Genomic DNA, 18,400 nt, shown 5'->3' with positions numbered 1-18,400 from the left:
GGTGTTTTTTCTTACATAACTTGTTTGCATGTTCAGTGCAGTCTGTACTTGCTGGAACTTATTTGTTCTATTTCTTTGGCTATTGTCACTGAAATATAGATTTATGACATACAACATGTTTTATAAATGAGGCATGATTGCATAAAACTAATAAAATCTAATTAAAATCTAATATGCCTGATATTTTCATCCTTCAGTTGCCCCAAATTTTAGTGCAAATAGAACCACATGAAAATTAGCTTGCTAATTGTAATAACTGTGCAGCTTTGTACCTTGAAATTGACTCGAGGTTCAGAGGGAGGAAGTGAATAGCTCGGACCCCTGTGCTCAATGCTTCTACACGCCCCTTTCAACTCATAAACAAATGTCCCACATCTAAAGCATTCCCATAATTGTTATGCTAACCTTGGAGAAGGGAACCAAGCCATTAGCATTTGAAGGAGCTAAATATTAGCCAAGAAAAAGGCTTCTCTCTTTTAAAAAGGCACTATGAAGAAAATGTGCCTCAGAATCCAACCATCTGTGCCATCCGTCCTCTCTACAAAGAGAAGAAAATATTTCACTACAATCTAGGAAAAAGGCTTAGTCTGTTTTACTGGTGTATGTATTTAATAAACAGATGTGTCTGAATTCAGAAATGACATTAATGTCATTAGGCTCATTGGAAAAAACATCCCTCTACCTTCATTTTTAAACAAAACTCAAAAAACATACCTGTACATCTCATTCACAATCACTTTTTGACAACAATTTACGATAACAGATGCAGATTATTGATTAATAAATACTTAGTTTAGGGCCTTACACAAAACACTTTTATAATAGTGCACGATTTATAAACTAATACATTTTGTCGTTTGCATACATAACCAGCTCTATATGTATGGCTTTTCTCGCAAAGTAAACTTGCTCGGTTACTCACCTGGTATAGCACTGCACTTGCTATTCAGAGCATTTTGATGCAAGTCTCGTGAAACACGAGCTCAGAGATGCAAAGAAGGAAACTAAAATGATGTGGTTGGGCATAGCAAAGTGTTCCTCTCATTTTTTTTTTTTTTTACGTGTAGGTGGTACATTATTTTCAAATGCGCTAGCATTAAACTTTTAGCGTCACTCACCAGACATTCTATTTCTGAACTGCCACATACATACAACAACCAATATAATAAAACATTTTAATAACATAACAATTAACATTCATCTGTTTACAATAAAACTGAACAGGCTTTTAGTGGTACTCTATTTCTATTTAATTTATGAACTAATATGTAAAACAAACGAAGTAATAAAACATTGCCAGATTCACATTCATCTGTTTAGAATAAAACTGAACATGCTTTTAGTGCCACTCATTAGACATTTTACTTTAAAAGTGTCATAAAGTGTTCAAGAAGCAATGTGAGAACTATTGCAGAAATGTCACTAAAGGCATGTTTTTCCAATGAGCCTGGGCTGTTTTTTCCCCCCACTTTATGCTGTTATATTTACTTTTCTTGTTCCATGTTATCTTACAAAACCCGAGAAAAATATTTCTCAGATGTCACACACGCTGATGGCACAAGGGGGATCCGGAAGATTGCTGCCAGCTTACAATTTACACATTTTTGGAAGCATTTTACATCATTCTTCAACACCTGGAATTACTCTCATTACTTTTAAGTTCCTGCAGAACTTTCAAAGCTAGATAGGTCTGGAAAGTTTAACGAAAACCAAAAAGACAACTTGCCCACTGACAAAACCGCAAATATTGATTTAGCACATGGCCGTTTCTCAGCCCAAGAGGACAGGAACGATCTCTGAACACCGAAGGATAATTTGGTTGAATGAAGGGATTAAAAAGGAAATCAGATGAAAGAGTGTGGATGGGGGGATGAGGGTGAAAAGATGAGTTAATGAGTAGGGATCAGGCTTTGGCCTCTCACACTCATTACAACCCACACTACTAATCCTGCACCATTCCCACAAGTGAGCTGTTTTGTTCCCTTAAAAAACACATTCCTTCACAAACTCTGAGAAAGGGAGAAGGCGTGTGGATCTGTGTGTGTGTGTGTGTGTGTGTTAAAACTGAGGACAAGAGGTGGGGACAATCAATGAGAGGGAAAGAGAATGACTGGAGAAATAGGAGATATGACTGGAATTCCTGAAAACAATGATATTCAACTAAATGGCTGATGTTCATATAGACACACTCTCCCCCACTCCACACTCTTAGCCGAGCATTCCATTCCGCTCAGCAGTGGTTTTAGGATTGGGATCAGAGATGGGAAGAGGCTGTCAGCAGCACTCAGGGGTTGCTCGAAAGAAAGAAACAGCAGATGGTGGCCTTTAGTGAGGGCCCTGCTCTTTCAGACCACAGGACGCACAAAACTATATAAGAAAGAGCTCTCTTTAACTAATGCCCATTCTCACTCTCTCTAACCAGTGTGTAGGTATGAACCTTCGCTAGCAGATGGCAAGATCATTGAGAGCTATTAATTCTTTGAGAGGGTAACATGTTCTCTTAGGAGACTGGTTCCTGGGTAGAAAATGGTTTGTTTCAGTTAAATAAAGTAATTGAAAAGAGAGAAGAAGGGAAAGCCCCAGATTTTTGAGACAAACTGATTTTGACATTTTATATTTTCTTTGCATTTTTGTTTGCATTTTTTATTTTTTATTTATTTATTTTTTTTTTTGCAGACATCCTTGATGAAGTATGCTGCCAACAAATGTGACCTCAAGAGGGTGCAGTTTGGACTTGATTTTTTTCATTTATTTTTTTTATGCTCACCAAGGCGGCATTTATTTGACCAAAAATATGGTAATATTTTGAAATATTATTACAATTTAAAATAAGTCTTTTCTATTTTAATATATTTTGAAATGTAATTTATTCCTATGATGGCAAAGTTGAATTTTCAGCAGCCATTACTCCAGCCTAATCATTTTAATTCTTCAGAAAGCGTTTGAAATGTTTTGTTCCTGAATGAATTGGTATTTTGAAAGAATTGTTTGAACGAATGATTCAATGACTCATTCATAAAGACAGTGACTTGTCACCACCTACTGGCATAACAATGTAATCTACAGAAAGAGTCACTGTAAAATTGTAAAAAAGAGTGTGCGCATACATATAAGCTAACTGATATAAATAGTGAAAAGTCCCAATGATGTTAGACTGTGTATCCGATCTGAAAACTGTTCAACGAATCAAATTTGAGGACTAGAACTAACTGTTGTATAAGCCTATTTATTTTGTGGTCCAAACTATACTCTACTATGTATGGTAAAATTGTATGGTTGTTTACATGTTATCATTTCCATTTCGCATTGATTTTTCACTGCTGTTAGTGACCCTTAAGGCAGATCTGAGACTCATTTTTTGGCTAGTGACCCAGGAGTTGATCTAAAGTGTAAGATCTCCAGACACTTTGGTCTGTTCTTCTCCCAATACTTCTCAGGAACTTCTCAATAATCAACCTCAACATTGACGGTACGGTTTAGTTTACAACTAAACTCGATGTTCATGCCACATCTTATACTCAGTTTAGACAAAACGGCCAAGATATTCTCTTGAAGGTGCAGCTTCTTGAAAAACAAATGTGTAAGTAAGCATTTACTTACACAAAAGAGTAATGTGTTCATTTCCACAAAGCTAAAACAGATGGAAAAATTACCAGAATGAAATCATCAAGCTGTGAACATAATTTATCACAAGCTGCAGGGAAAGAGAATTGCATAAAATAACAAATGGGACCTGTTTCCTGTGCTGGTCTTCTAGAAATAAAGTATGTGTAGCTAAATAATAATCGCCATTTTGGAGAGTTAAATGTATAATCATTTACTCATTCTCATGCTTTTCCAAGCCTGTATGACTTTGCTTCTTTAACTGAACTCGAAAGGGAGAATTTGTTGATTTCTTCCATTTAGGGGCGGATGCATTAAAATTACAAAAAACAAAAATTAAAGTAGTAACTGAAAATCTTGACATCAGTGATCTACTTCATTCAAAAAGGAAAAAGGAAAAGGAAGCTCACTGCAAGTAAAGAATGGTGAGAATTAGAGAATGACTACTTAAAATGATATTAAAATCTGTCATATTGCTTCAGAATACTTAGGAAATGGTGCATGAGTCAGTACATTTAGTCATGAGGGTGTGTAAATGACAGAATTGTCATTTTTTGCTGAAGCATTCCTTTAACTCACCTCAAGTTACCAGTGTACTCGTTGCAGATGAATCCTTATTTATTTTGCAGGTGTGTGGGTGTGTTTATGTCTCTTTGTTTATGCATGTGGGTTTATGTGTGCAAACCCGCCCATCTTCAGAATCAGTCTAATGTTTGGAAAGCATGGAGCCATCATTTCTGCATCGCTGCATCCAGGATCACATAACCCCAGCTTAGACTGTCTGAGTCTATGATAGACTTGCATAATGTGCTATAATTCCAAAGCCATGGCAAGAAACGTACAAAGAGGGTGGAGTGTTTATTTGCAGACGTATGTGTCTATATGTGGAAGCGCGAGAGTATTAAAGCGACTTCTTACACAGGTCTCTCTGTAAATACTGTAGCACCTGTGTAAATGAAGATGAGAGCTGTTGTCTGTACAGTCAGACCCACTAAATAAACTCCATTGGCAACAATGATAGACAGAAAAATAGCAACCGCCCATCACAATGACAACAGTTTGCATCGCTGATCAAATTTAATTGAAGTACATACAAAATTGCTAAGACTTATATTGAACATTATGATGGTTTGTTTAGTCTGGATATGGAGCTCAGCTGTAACACAACAGCAAGGTACAACACTGATCCACAATGATCATGCAGACTAAGCAACAATTTTTATGCCTGCATCCTCCCAGCTGTCTGGAATAGGGAACAGTTTACGGAAGTGAAAACAGCATCTGCTTAAACATGTCTAAGCATTGTGATTAAAAAATCAGGTCATTTGTCCTTTGCATGAAAGATTTGTTAGGACTAATCATGAGGTCAGCATAAATTTGGCCACAATTTACTTGGATGTCATTCTCTCTTTTTAGTGTTTATTTCAGTGAACGATCTGTCACTGCATCTGTATCTATAACAGGTTCTAACCCTTGTGAAAAAGAAGTAGTACACTTTAAATTATATACTTTAATTATTATTATTATTTTTTTTTAGATTTATTTTCTGACACTTAATTGCATGTTTAACTGAAAATATATTAAATGTATTACAGTTTAAATGCAATTAGCTGAACTTAGAGTGCTTTATAAGTAATTTCATAATAAATTATTTGAAATATGGTTAAAGTGGATTGCTGAATCTACTGAAAATGATTTATTACTAATTTATTCACATTAGTTCTTTACTTAATGTACTTTAAAGTATGACAAAAGATTATTAAAAACAATTATTTAGAATGTACTTTAAAGTAAAACTTTTAATTTGAGATGATAAAAAAATGCACTTTTTTTTAGTGTATTAAGAAACATAATCATGAAAATGTACTCTATTTAAAGAGTAAATAGAGTACACAAACCGCTGCAGTCCGTTAGTCCTATAATGCCCATCAATGGGCACACAATCTTTGAGAGAGAAAAAAAACATGCACACACAAATCCAAATTAAACCTTGTGGCTTGTGACAATTCGTTGATGCCCTAAGACACGAAACGATCAGTTTGTGCGAGAAACTGAACAGTATTTATATAATTTTTTACCTCTGATACACCGCAATGTCCAACCATCCTGAGCTCATCCACAACATCCGGCGTGTGACGTGTCAATGGCTCTGGAACATATATATATATATATATATATATATATATATATATAGATATAGATATATATACGTAGATGCTTACGTATCGCGGCCCATAGAAACCGTCGCTAATGAGGCATCTATGTATATATATCTATATGCCAGAGCCGGTTGACGCGTCACGCACCAGATGTTGTGACAGTCGGACACTGAGGTTTATCAGAGGTAAAAAATGATATAAATACTGTTCAGTTTCTCGCACAAACCGATCGTTTCGTGTCTTAGGACATCAATGTATCGTCACGAGCTGCAAGGTTTAATTTGAATTTGTCTGTGCATGTTTTTTTTTCTCCAAAAGATTGCGTGCCCATTGATGGGCATTAGATAACTGACAGACTGCAATGGTTTGAGTTAAAAACCTTTGTTTGTGTTCTACTGAAGAAACAAAGTCACCTACATCTTGGATGCCCTGGGGGTAAGCAGATACACATCAAATTTTCATTTTTGGTTGAACTATCCCTTTAAGTACATTTAAAGGGATAGTTCACCCAAATTGAAAATTAATTTCCGAACATTCCACTTGCTACAGACCTGTATGAGTTTCTTCTGCTGAACACAAAAGAAGACATTTCGAAGAATATTGGTGACGGTAGCCATTGACTTCCACAGTATTTTTTCCATACAGTGGAAGTCAATGGCTACTGTCAACTGTTTGGTTACCAACATTCTTCAAAATGTCATACAGGAAATTTATACAGGTTTGGAATGACTTAAAGGTGAGTACATGATGACAGAATTTTTACAAGTGGCTTTCTTTTATTAATATGTGAGCCTGGACCACAAAACCAGTCATAAGGGTCAATTTTCTGAAATTGAGATTTATACATCCTCTGAACACTGAATAAATAAGCTTTCCATTGATGTATGGTTTGTTAGGATACACTGTAAAAACTTTGACTATAAATTCACAGTAAATTGCTGGCTACTAGTTGCATTATTTTCACAGTAAGTTACTGTATGTAAATTTACAGTAAATTACTGTAAACTAGTTACATTACTTTCACAGTAAGTTACAGTATTTATTTACAATAAATAATTGTGAAATGCAGCCATATACTGTGATTTAGCAGTAGGCAGCTGTAGAATGACTGTATTTAACTGTGAAGTTACAGTTGGTGGCTTTCAAAGTACTGTGATTTAGCAGTAGGCTGCTGTAGAATTACTATATTTAACTGTGAATTTACAGTTAATGCCATCTGATTACTGCAATTTAACCGTATGCTGCTGTAGAATTACAGTGCAAACTGTAATAGTATTGCAACTCTGCAGCCAGTAATGTGATGTTAATTTACACTTAAAAACTATTATAAAATACTGTAAATTTGACATTTTTATCTGTTAACCCACCAATAACCTATAACATTAAGAAGACATTAATTAAAACAAACGCAAAAAACAATAAATTTTACATTTAGTTTATTTTGCTTCTCTCCATTGAACAAAGAAACACTATAAGAACCAACCTGTCCTCCAACCAATACGCCCGTATAGGTCGTTTGTCCAAATCCCTGAAATACAACCTATCAGAGCGTATGCTACAATTGCGCCCCTATCGGCAACAGGACATTTTCATATTAATATTTTGTACTCTTTTATCTGCATCATAGTTTGGGTTTCGTGTAGCTCGGTTGGTAGAGCATTGTGTTATACGACGATATGTAATTACGTGATCATGCGATCATGGGTTCGATCCCAGAGAACGCACGCACTCATAAAATGTGCACTAAAAATCATGATTTTGCATGATTGCTGTAAGGTGTAGGTTTAGGGGTAGGGTTAGGTGTGGTCATTCGTACGAATTAGCCACCTAGTAAAATATGTACGAATACTGTGAGATCGGTGTAAAAAGTCCACATATTGCATTTAAATAAACACGCATTTTGATTGGTAATGACAGTCATACGTCATTTCATGACGACAGACGCAACACGAGACTGTCATTATTTTTACGCGTGCTAGAGGGCGCTTAACTTTAAAACGTAAATATAGGTCGTAATAAGGGCTTGCACAAACGACCTATAGGGTTGTTTTTTGTTGGAGGACAGGCTCATAAGAACATGACCATCTTACTGCATAACTTCATGTAACGTAACACAGAGCCAGTGTTTGGTTGGTCCGTTCTGGCATTGGAACACTGCTTACATACTATACTGTCATCCACTCAAAGTCAATTATTTTTCTGATCAGCGTACTTGCTGGTTAATATGTCCTCTCTGCCTCTTTGACTTTGTGCTTACCTCTGGATTTATGCCCAAGAAGAACCTATAAACAAAAAGACAGAGAGGAAAGCTGTTAGTTATTCAAGTGGGATGAAAAAGGTGTAATTTCCCAGTCACCTCCTTCAGTGGGTCACTGCAATACAGAACAAAACTAAAGTTGGCTCAATTTGAACAATGTGACATTACTGTGGTTCAGTTAAACTGCAACCATTTGACAGCAACTGAAAATCATTTCCATCACAAACACACAGTCAAGAGCAGTCCTGCAACAAATTAGAGGTGTGTGATTTACCCAGGCAGAGCATTTGCACACTACAATTTATATAATTTACATTTTCGTTGTCAGTTAGAAATGAGATTGCGTGGGTGTTTGAATCAAGATCGCAATCTTTTAACGTTTAATCGTGCAGTTCTAACGTGTGGTCAACTATGGTGTCCCATACTCAGAATTTGTGCTCTACATTTCACTCATTCAAGTGCACACACACAGCAGTGATAAGTGAACAAACACACACACACACACACTGTGAACTAGGCATGGGCCGGTATGAGACTCTGACGGTATGATAACCTTAGATTAAAAAAAATATCACGGTTTCACGGTATCACGGTATTGTGATTACAGCTCTAAAATATGTTATTTTTAAATGGCTGGGTAAAAAAAATAATAATAATTTCCACTGAACATAATATATTGTATTTTTAAGAAACATATAGAACATTTTGAAACAGTAAACATGTCAGGCTAAATAATTAAAATAAATAATTGAATTCTTGTTAATTAAATTACGTGCAGTCACTTAAGTGAGCCTAAACCTGCAGCTCAACAATAATCAGAACATAAATAATTTTCTGTAAAAAAAAAAAAAAAAAAAATCCTTCTAAATGAAAAAAAAATATGTAAGGAGAGCGCGTGAGTGTGTCACACACACACACACACACACACACACACACACATGGTCTCTCTCCATATAATACTCAAACAGTGGCAAAGACACCTGAGAGCCAGCAGTTTGTTTGTTTTTTAAATTACGTGATTTTGAACAGATGTAAACAATGGCAGGAGGCTTAAAATTATAAATTATATACCAGCTAAATTTAATTATTGTACTCCATCGCAGAAACGTCTGATATTCCCCGCTCTGTGAAGTAAGGTGAGGGAGGAAACTAGTTGACGTTAGCTAGTTAATTAGCCACGTTATCTGCCTCGGTAGCAAGCAAAATAGTATTCAACACTGAAACAACCGGCGAATGGGTCTCTGTCTTGATCGAGGGTGAAAGAGGGAGAAATGAAGATGACACAGATATATCGTTTGTGTACGACCTGGAAGTATTTATTTAGCGATCGGCGCCAAAACGTAATCTGTATGGAACATCATTGTGTACACAAAAAGTATTCTCGTAGCTTCGTAAAATTACAGTTGAACCACTGATATTTTAAAAATGTTCTTACTATGTTTCTGGGCCTGGGAACATTTCAGTTACATTGCTGTCTATGCAGGGTCAGAAAGCTCTTGGATTTCATCAGAAATATCTTAATTTGTGTTCTGAAGATGAACGAAGGTCTTAGGGGTTTAGAACAACATGAGGGTGAGTAATTACTGACAGAATTTTCATTTCTGGGACCCTTTAATGTAGACATTACCTTTGGATAAATTCCAGTGTGCAAGAGGCATCTTTTTTTCTAAAAAAATAACTTTACTTAGACATGCGCACTTCATTTTTCAGGTGATGAAGCAGACAAAGGCTGCTCCATATCACACACACAGCAGGGAAGAAAATTATGAAGAAGCCCAGTTAACGTTAATAAGGGAAAGAGATCGCTGTTAGCACTAAGAAAAGCTAAAGTTGAGATAATTACTTTTTTTTTTTTTTTCTCGAAATGAGGCTCCAAAAATTAGCTAATGTGTCACAGTTACTAACTACTAACTTAATACGGTACAATTACTACAATCAATGTCTGTTTATGGTTTAAAAAATTGGTGCGCTCAAACCTACAGGAGTAAGCTAACCGCTAACAACGTGACAACAGAACCTACAACTAACTCTACTTGGTTAATACTTTTAAATTATATGCACTATCATATAAAAAAAGGCATTTAATTTGACATTTCAACACTTACCACTGATGAGAAAATGGAGGAGATGAGAGCTCAGTCAGATGACACAGCGCACGGAGGCGGGAAGGAATTCACAGTAGTTTCCTGTAACTGCTCCGCCTACATTATTTTCACAGTAAATATTGTATTATACTGTGAAAATCACAGTAAAAGCCTGTAAAGTGATAATAATGTAATGTACTGTGAAATATTACATTTATATGCTGTGAAATCATGGAAATTTTTTTACAGTGTAGGACATTATTAGAGATACAGCTATTTGAAAATCTGGAATCTGAGGGTGCAAACAAATCAAAATATAGAGAAAATCGCCTTTAAAGTTGTCCAAATGAAGTTCTTAGCATTGCAAAATCAAAAATTCAGTTTTGATATATTTGCAGTAGGAAATGTACAAAATATCTTCATGGAACACGATCTTTACTAAATAGGCTATCCTAATGATTTCTGGCATAAAATTTTGACCCATACAATGTATTTTTGGCTATTGCTACAAATATACCCATGCTACTTATGACTGGTTTTGTGGTCCAGGGTCACATATAATCTATAAGTAAAAAACTATTATATATATATATATATATATATATATATATATATAGAACAATTAAGCACAATTAAGCTCACTACTTTTCATAAGGGGATCTTTGCATTGTTTCACTGGCCTTTCTGTGGAAGTAGAGCAAAATGAATATTCACTGAAAATAACATCTCACTCCCATCTACCATTGGTTGGACAAACATATAGACCCACCCCCAAACTCACACCATTGGTTGATCCAGTGTTGCTGGGTTGGGCTGGTCAGGATACTCAAACAAATAGTTTTCTAACAGATAATACTTTTCAGGGGAATCAGCCTATTTCTTGTCGTTGACTTTGCATATTAAGATGTTATTATATTTTGACATGAAATAATTACATACTTCACCTTTAAATTAAAAGTTACATTTTCTCCCAAAGGTTGGTTGTCTTCCAATAAAATTTACATTTATCCACTCAAAGAGGTTAATTTTCAAGATTTTGTTAAGGATAAAAAGTCACATTTGATAAGTTCTGTAACAGTGCCTGCAGACATCAGGCGTTACAGTTTATTCTGCTGCCTGGGGCGAAAGTGAGAGAGAGAGAGACACAGAGAGGTATTCTGGGAAAGGTTACCATCAAAGATTCATACACTTGTCTCTTTTGAAGAGCTGTCTTTGAAAGAGATGGTGAGGTGTGTGTTCTCTTCACCTGAATGGACACAACCCCCATCCAGGGACTATAGGACACCATCGGGAGTCATAACTAATGCACAAAGCAGCGAATATAGACTGATTAATAAGCAAACTAAAATATTATCATATTAAAGAGAATATGAACCATGTATTCAAAGACATGAACAATATGCATCAAAACATATTTTGGTCAGTGAAATATAAGAGTGTCCATGTCTTAGAATGCACTTTCATGTTGGATTCATATGGATTTGAAAATGTTAATATTATTTTCAAGAAAGGATTTAATTTATGACTGTCAAGTGATAAAGATATTAAAAATGTCAAGTGGTGTAACCATTAAATACAAATTAAAATAATGTATGTTGAATAAAATAATGTGTCAGTTTTTATTATTATTATTATTATTTACAAATATTCTATTAATTTATAATATCATTATGTTTTAGGGAGTTGCACCAAGTGACATTTTACAACCAGAACCAACCTTGCTTTGTCATAAAAAGGACAAATGATTTTAAAAGACTTTTAATTTTTTTAAATATCTTTATATGCACCACATGACTTTAATTATTTCAGACATGTAAAAAAAATAATTAACAAGCACTAAATATTTGCGTGTGTGTGTATAATATATAATATTATATATAATATATATAATATAATATTATATATTTAGAATAATTTAATCATTTTGTATAATAATATTAATATTTGTATATTTAATTGTATGCATTATAAAATGTACCTTTTTATACCTAGTCTATCATTTGGTTTATAATCAAACAGCATGCTGAATAAAATCTGAGCCCTGAGTTAGATGTGAAATGTGGTAAACATTCCTGTAATGGCCTTGCACATTCCCTTTTAAATAAAGTATTACCAACCAATGCAAGTTCTGACTAAACAAGAATAGAACGGCGAGGATTTTTGTTGTGATGTGCTAATTGCAGGGCTTTATGCATCGTAAGTGGTTTTGTTTTCAAAGGAGGACGCCAGTGCTACATTTTGAGGACCCCTTTTCAGAACATGACGGATAGCGCTATTTGCAAACTCTTTGCACCTGCTAAGCTGCAGGGTGTTTGGCCAACCCACCTGCAGAAAGCAAGTAGAATTTTTCATGACAAAGACTCATGATTACCTAATACATATCACACACCTACAAATTCTACCCAGGCAGAACGTTACACCATTCCATGCATCAAAGTGAGAGGAAAGGCAAAGTGGATTCTAACTTGTTGCCACCAGAGGGGAGGCATTTCCATCACCTTGGCAACTTGCCACGGATGTGAGACAATTTGAAGGTGGACCGCTGTGAGTAAGGGACATTACAGGACTGGCGCCGGTCTGTCTGTGGTGCGAGACCCATGAATGAGGATTATGGGAACATTGTCTGTACTGTGGCAAGGCTGGCACACAGAATGAATGAAATGAGTTAGACTAAACGGTAACTCATTCATGTTTCATAATCAAAAACCTCTTCTGGAGAATACTTGAATGAAAGATGCTGTTCGTGACTCTGTGAGCATTGGGTGTTGAGGTGATCATGAGTGAGTGTCTGGACTCAAAGTATTTGCCTGGAAAACAATATCCTGCTCTTTCAATGCTGTATGAAGTTTTTGAACACTTCATAAGAAGTTTGCAAATGCCTATAGACTGATTCTTTTTTGTATAAATAATGCTTTAGAAAAAGGCTTTTTCTACCATAATTAGAGCTTTTTTTTTTTAGCTCATTGATGTAGATTCCAAATATCCAGTCATGTTCATGATGATCTTTAAAAAAAACAAAAAAACATATATATATATATTTATGGCAACTTCATGTTCAATTAGAAATATAGTTTTAATACAGGAACAATGTCACAAGAATATTGTATTGTTTTGTTGTTGTTGTTGTTTAATATATAAACTGTTTATTGCTTATTTTGTTTTATTACCGTTGTTGTTAAATGTTGTTAAAAAGCTATTGAATGGCCTATAATAGGTAACTGACCCAATACTGTATATAGGGCATGTTGACAAAACATCCACAGGTGTGCACTGATAATTTTTTTCTTTTCTCATACACGCAGGACCAGGGCTCTTTTAGTTCATATTTCTCAGTATAGGTTTTTCTTCTTCTTCAGTTTCTAAATAGATGCATACTATTACACTACAGAGGGTAAGTTGTCAACTTGTCACAATGGAATCTGCCATTAAACAATCTCAGATTTCAGCTAAACTTAAAGAGAAAACATCATTAAATTCATCAAAACAAATATTAAACAGCAAACGTGTACAAGGTCATTTTTTTTAATGTCACGTTATGAAACACATGACAATTTGCCCCCAATAAATGCTGCATCAGACTGATGAAAATCCCTTGTCCCGAGAACACAGTTCAAACTTTCAAGGTAAGACTTTACAATAACTTTCCAGTTGTTAAAATTAACTACATTAGTTAACATGAATTAACAATGAAAAGCATGACATCTTTGTATGTTAATTCCAACATTTACTAACGTATTATTAAAATCAAATGTTGAATCTGTTGATATTATTTAATGAAACTAACATGAACTTAGAATGAACAGTGTTATTTTTATTAACTAACATTAACAAAAATTTATAAATACTGGAACAAATGTACCTATTTCTCACTGTTTTTTAATATTAATGAATGGTTACCTAATATTAACTAATTGGACCCTCTTGTAAAGTGTTACCACTTTTAGTTAAAATGTGCCTTTTTATCTGGTTGTCCCTTAATTAAATAGTAAAGTTTTATTGTGCTTAAGCTAGCAAACATTAAAATTTTTAAGGGGAGAAAAAAAAAAAACAATTTAATTCGGCTTTTGAGTCCAAACGAGTTAGGCTAGCCTACTGAGATATCTGTGTCAAATACCCAGTGTGACAACTTGCCCCGGTCTCTACTATGCTTTTTTTTTTAATCTCCAAGGCATAAATTAGCCTACTTGCATTATAGCTACTGACTTGCAAAAAAATGTAGGCAAACAATGGAATGATTTTGTTCATAATTAACGAATGAAAATCTTTGTACCTCTTTCATTATTTCTGAAGTAGGCAATTGGAAACATATGCAGATATCCACACGCGGTTAAACGCGCGCGCGCACACACACACACGGACGTTTCACCCAGCAGCCTCTTATTTGCGCTCGAGCCCCTCCGCAGTTACAGGTCGCGCGCTGCTCCATCATCACGGGAGCTCGTGACTGACCGGTTTCTCCTCGCGCAGGACTGTCAAAGCTCGAGCGGGTGGCGCCTCCCCTTTTCCTCTATATATGACCAGCCTCAACTCATCCGCTGTTTTACACTGTGCGTTCCCACTCAGAGAGGAGATGTGGTCAGGATAGAACTGCGCTCCTTTTCTTGCGTGTTCCAAATTGCGTTTTTAGACGAAACCTCTTGTTGCGTCCCGCGCACGTTTGTTTTCCCCCCCTTCTCGTTTAGCTCTTTGTGCTTTTGTTTATTACAATGAAGGCCAGCGCACCGGTTCGCCCTCATAAGGTTTCTTCTGGCAGCAGTCAGCTCTCCTTGCGTTATTTGTCGGAGCGCAGCCGATGCAAAATGGAAGAGGAGGATCTTTTCTGTCTGCAGTACGACATGAACGACTGCTACAGCCGACTCAAGCGCCTGGTGCCCACTATTCCGCAGGATAAGAAAGTCAGTAAAGTGGAGATCCTCCAGCATGTCATTGACTATATCCTGGACCTGCAGCTGGCGTTGGAGACGCACCCGGCTCTCCTGAAACAGACGAGCCCACCCGCCTCCACACGGACCCCTCTCACACAGATCAACACAGAGCAGGTAAGCAGGACCAGAAACCTTCGTGAACGTTCACTAAAAACAACTGTGGTGATACTGGCTGTGCACGGTAGCCTCGTTACGCACGGAAGTGACAATAGTGCGTGTTTCTATGAACTGCACCAGACCAAATATGATGCTGTAGATCAGACTGCTGGAGGCCTGTGTTTCCTTGTTCTTTGCCAAAATGCAAAAACATTTTAATTTTCTTAGTGTTCAATTTTATTGATCTAATCTTATACATAGCCTGAATATGTAATATGATATAATCTTTTAGCTATGTAGGCATATATCTAAATCTTTGTGTATATAGATGTTTGTGTGTGTGCATATTTATTAAAGCCATATTATCTCCTGCATGATCATTATTATTTTAAATGACTTATTGATGGTTATTGTGGCCCTCATGTCACCTCACCGTTAGCCGCAGTAAGAATGAACGCACCTGTTTCCTTTGCTTTCAGAGGACGACGGGTGTCAATAAGGAAGACTCAGTTTTATGTCGCTGAAATGTTGCACACCGGTGAGTACGTGAAATTCAATATAAAATATTCTCAAAGGACTCATCCCATGTCTCATGTAAGGTTACGGATAATAATTCATCCAATCCTAGATCGGTTCTTCAGCACTTCTGTGTGTAGGCATGTGTCTTGTTTTTATGGATAGTCAAATACTGCTTTTAATGATTAATTTAATCATTTTAAAATGATTTCTCATCACATTCTGCGTCACATGTTCTTTTATTCGTAAAACATGAAATGGCTGTTAATTCATACAAATGATTTGTTTACTATTTTTAAATAAAATTGATTTCTATTAAGTATACATTTTATTGCCACATTTTTGTTTCTAAACCAATTATTACCCTGATACAAAAATCAACTACATTAAAATACACCAAGTGTGTTAATCAGCCTGCATTAAGACTATTTCAAACAAGCTTGAACACATGCAGCAGTGGAAAAAGCCAGAGAAATGCTTTTCATTACCCAGAATTCACAGCCCAAGAACAGGGCTGAACTGTCAGGATAATTGGGTAACAGACTTCTAATAGAGCTGGCAGTACATGCAGCTGCAATGGCTATTATTAATAGAGCCATGACAGTAAAAACCGCATAGATAGAAGTTATTACCATAATATTCCTGTTAGTATGAATGCCGGTTTTTGTGACAATCTGTCTGCTTGCGCTTTCCGCTCTGGCTGGACTGTAACTCTGGCTCCCGGACGCTGGCAGCCACTCGAACCCAGCTGTAGGTTGCGCAATAACTGTCCACTCTATGGCGGCCTTGCTAAGAGGGGGGTTAGACGGTAGCTACAGAGGGAAACGTCCGAGGCGGTTGGCCCGCAGCTTTGTGGGAGCGCGTATACGCGTGAAGTTAGCGGTCCAGGCCTGCGTAGCACTGCGCTTGTTGTTTGACCTGGTTTGTTTTGGGTTGTTGATCAAGCATGCCCTCTGTTTTGTCGGTGGCGCCAGTCAGTCTGGAGCACACAGTTCACACACCCCTTCTATTCATTCCTCTCTCACAGGTGTGCACTGAACCCATCCAAAGCCAAGCCCAGCTTCACCAGGGAATCCAACACACACCAGGCCCAATCGCAGGGGAGCAGCACTGAAACTAATAGCTACTAAATCATAATATGTAAACATTTTAACGTCAGCTGTCAAAGATGCGGTGAAGCCAGCCAGATTTCTCCTGTGCCCATTCTGTTCTCTCTCAGTGGGGGAAGCGCTGAATTTGGGCAGAGAATCCAAAGCCTTCACCCCCTTTCCACTGGAATTCCAATTGGAACATAACTAAAGGCACCTCAGATTTAAAAAAAATCTAATTTGACTAAAAACAGCAGACTGTAAAGCTTTATGAATCAAAATGGAAATGTAAACATCTGACAACTTTGTTAGGTGATTTGTGTTGAACAGGGATTTCCCTGCTGTTTAATATTGTAAAGAACTACGATAAGTGTTGACTTAAATAATACTGTACATAACAAGGATGTTCTATAAATGTATGTGTAAGAGAATATATGTTCAACCAGCTGATTGTAATTATTCTAAAATATTTTTTATCAAAAATGTTTTGTTCTGTAAATATTGTGTTTTCACATAAATGTAGTGAATGATTACATGATGTTCTGCTAATAAAGGTCTCATCATAAACTAGTTTGCTCGAGCTCGGTTTTCTGTACGTTAAATTAGTTTTGTGAGCACGATTACTAAAATATATATACAATAAACTGCATTCCTGACGCGTGAATATATTTAGAAACTCTTTCATTTAAATTAGTTAATTGCTAAAGGCATGGAATAATACTTTTCATCCACTGAATAAATTATTTGAAATGAATGAGAAAATTCAAATCAATCAAAACCTCTCCAAACACATCTGCCCTGTCTTGAATGCAAGCTGTATACAATTTCACAATATTTTAAATTTCATTTGAGGAATTTTAGATTTTCCGTTAAAGAGAAAAATAATTTTATAGCATGCTTATGCGAGCAGTGATATATTGTCCTGTATTCCATGTGATCTTTGAAAACATTTTCATTTCTAATTCAGATGTACCAATTTAAGTTTGCCTTTTTGTCCACAGAAGTACAACCTTGAACATTTTCAACAGTATATTTGAGATATTTTTTAATATTTGTATACTGAGTATGTTTTAACCGTGAAACCGTGCTCTGAGATTCATAGGCACTTAAAGTCTCACTTTCTATAATTCTATAGAACCACAGTGGATAAAATACAGTGTTTGAGGGAATGAAAAACTGTCTTCAATCAACAAGATATATCTAACTGTCATTTATTTCCACTTCACTCGCTGCATCTGACATTTTCACATTTGCCATTTGTTCCTGGCAAACAAAAAGATTTGAGACATTTTTCTTGCCTTGTATTATTATCAGACTGCATTGAAAGAACTGTACAGCGGCCTTTACAGTCAGAAAACACTGACACTCACGGTGACAAAAATACAAAAGATAACTATGTACTGTCTGATATTATGTTACAGATAAAATGATCTGGCTATTTGTCAGTCTACAATAGAAAACCAGGTTTATTTCGATACAATCTCATCTTTTCATCTGAATATTCCAAACCGAGTGATACCAATTATTATAATTTTTTTCTTATTGCATTGTTCATTGTTTACCAATCTATGGACTGTTTTACGCTTAAGCCTGCAGTCTCTTCTCTGATTGTGCCCCCTAATGGACTGATCTATTTAAGAGTGGATTATGCAGCAAAACAATAAGACAGTTG

The 18,400-nt window shown here is 36.0% G+C and overlaps 1 protein-coding gene across 1 annotated transcript; it reads left to right on the top strand.

The window, feature by feature from the left end:
- Positions 1–14,500: 14,500 nt before the first annotated feature.
- Positions 14,501–17,298, top strand: id4 (inhibitor of DNA binding 4). The gene is made up of 3 exons (XM_058747196.1): positions 14,501–15,142; positions 15,604–15,662; positions 16,668–17,298. Exons 1-2 carry the CDS (start codon positions 14,810–14,812, stop codon positions 15,646–15,648), a joined length of 378 nt encoding a protein of 125 aa, XP_058603179.1. The 5' UTR covers positions 14,501–14,809; the 3' UTR covers positions 15,649–15,662; positions 16,668–17,298.
- Positions 17,299–18,400: the final 1,102 nt, after the last annotated feature.

The sequence above is a fragment of the Onychostoma macrolepis genome, chromosome 16 (genome assembly GCF_012432095.1).
Source record: "Onychostoma macrolepis isolate SWU-2019 chromosome 16, ASM1243209v1, whole genome shotgun sequence".
Taxonomy (NCBI): Eukaryota; Metazoa; Chordata; class Actinopteri; order Cypriniformes; family Cyprinidae; genus Onychostoma; species Onychostoma macrolepis.
Note: the sequence above shows the minus strand (reverse complement) of the source record. Positions and strands in the feature narration are given on the sequence as shown.

Excerpts from the sequence above, each read along its gene's own strand:
- id4 (XM_058747196.1), top strand. The coding sequence starts at position 14,810 with ATGAAGGCCAGCGCACCGGTTCGCCCTCATAAGGTTTCTTCTGGCAGC. Across the intron at positions 15,143-15,603 it reads CACAGATCAACACAGAGCAG|AGGACGACGGGTGTCAATAA; the intron begins GTAAGCAGGACC and ends CTTTGCTTTCAG.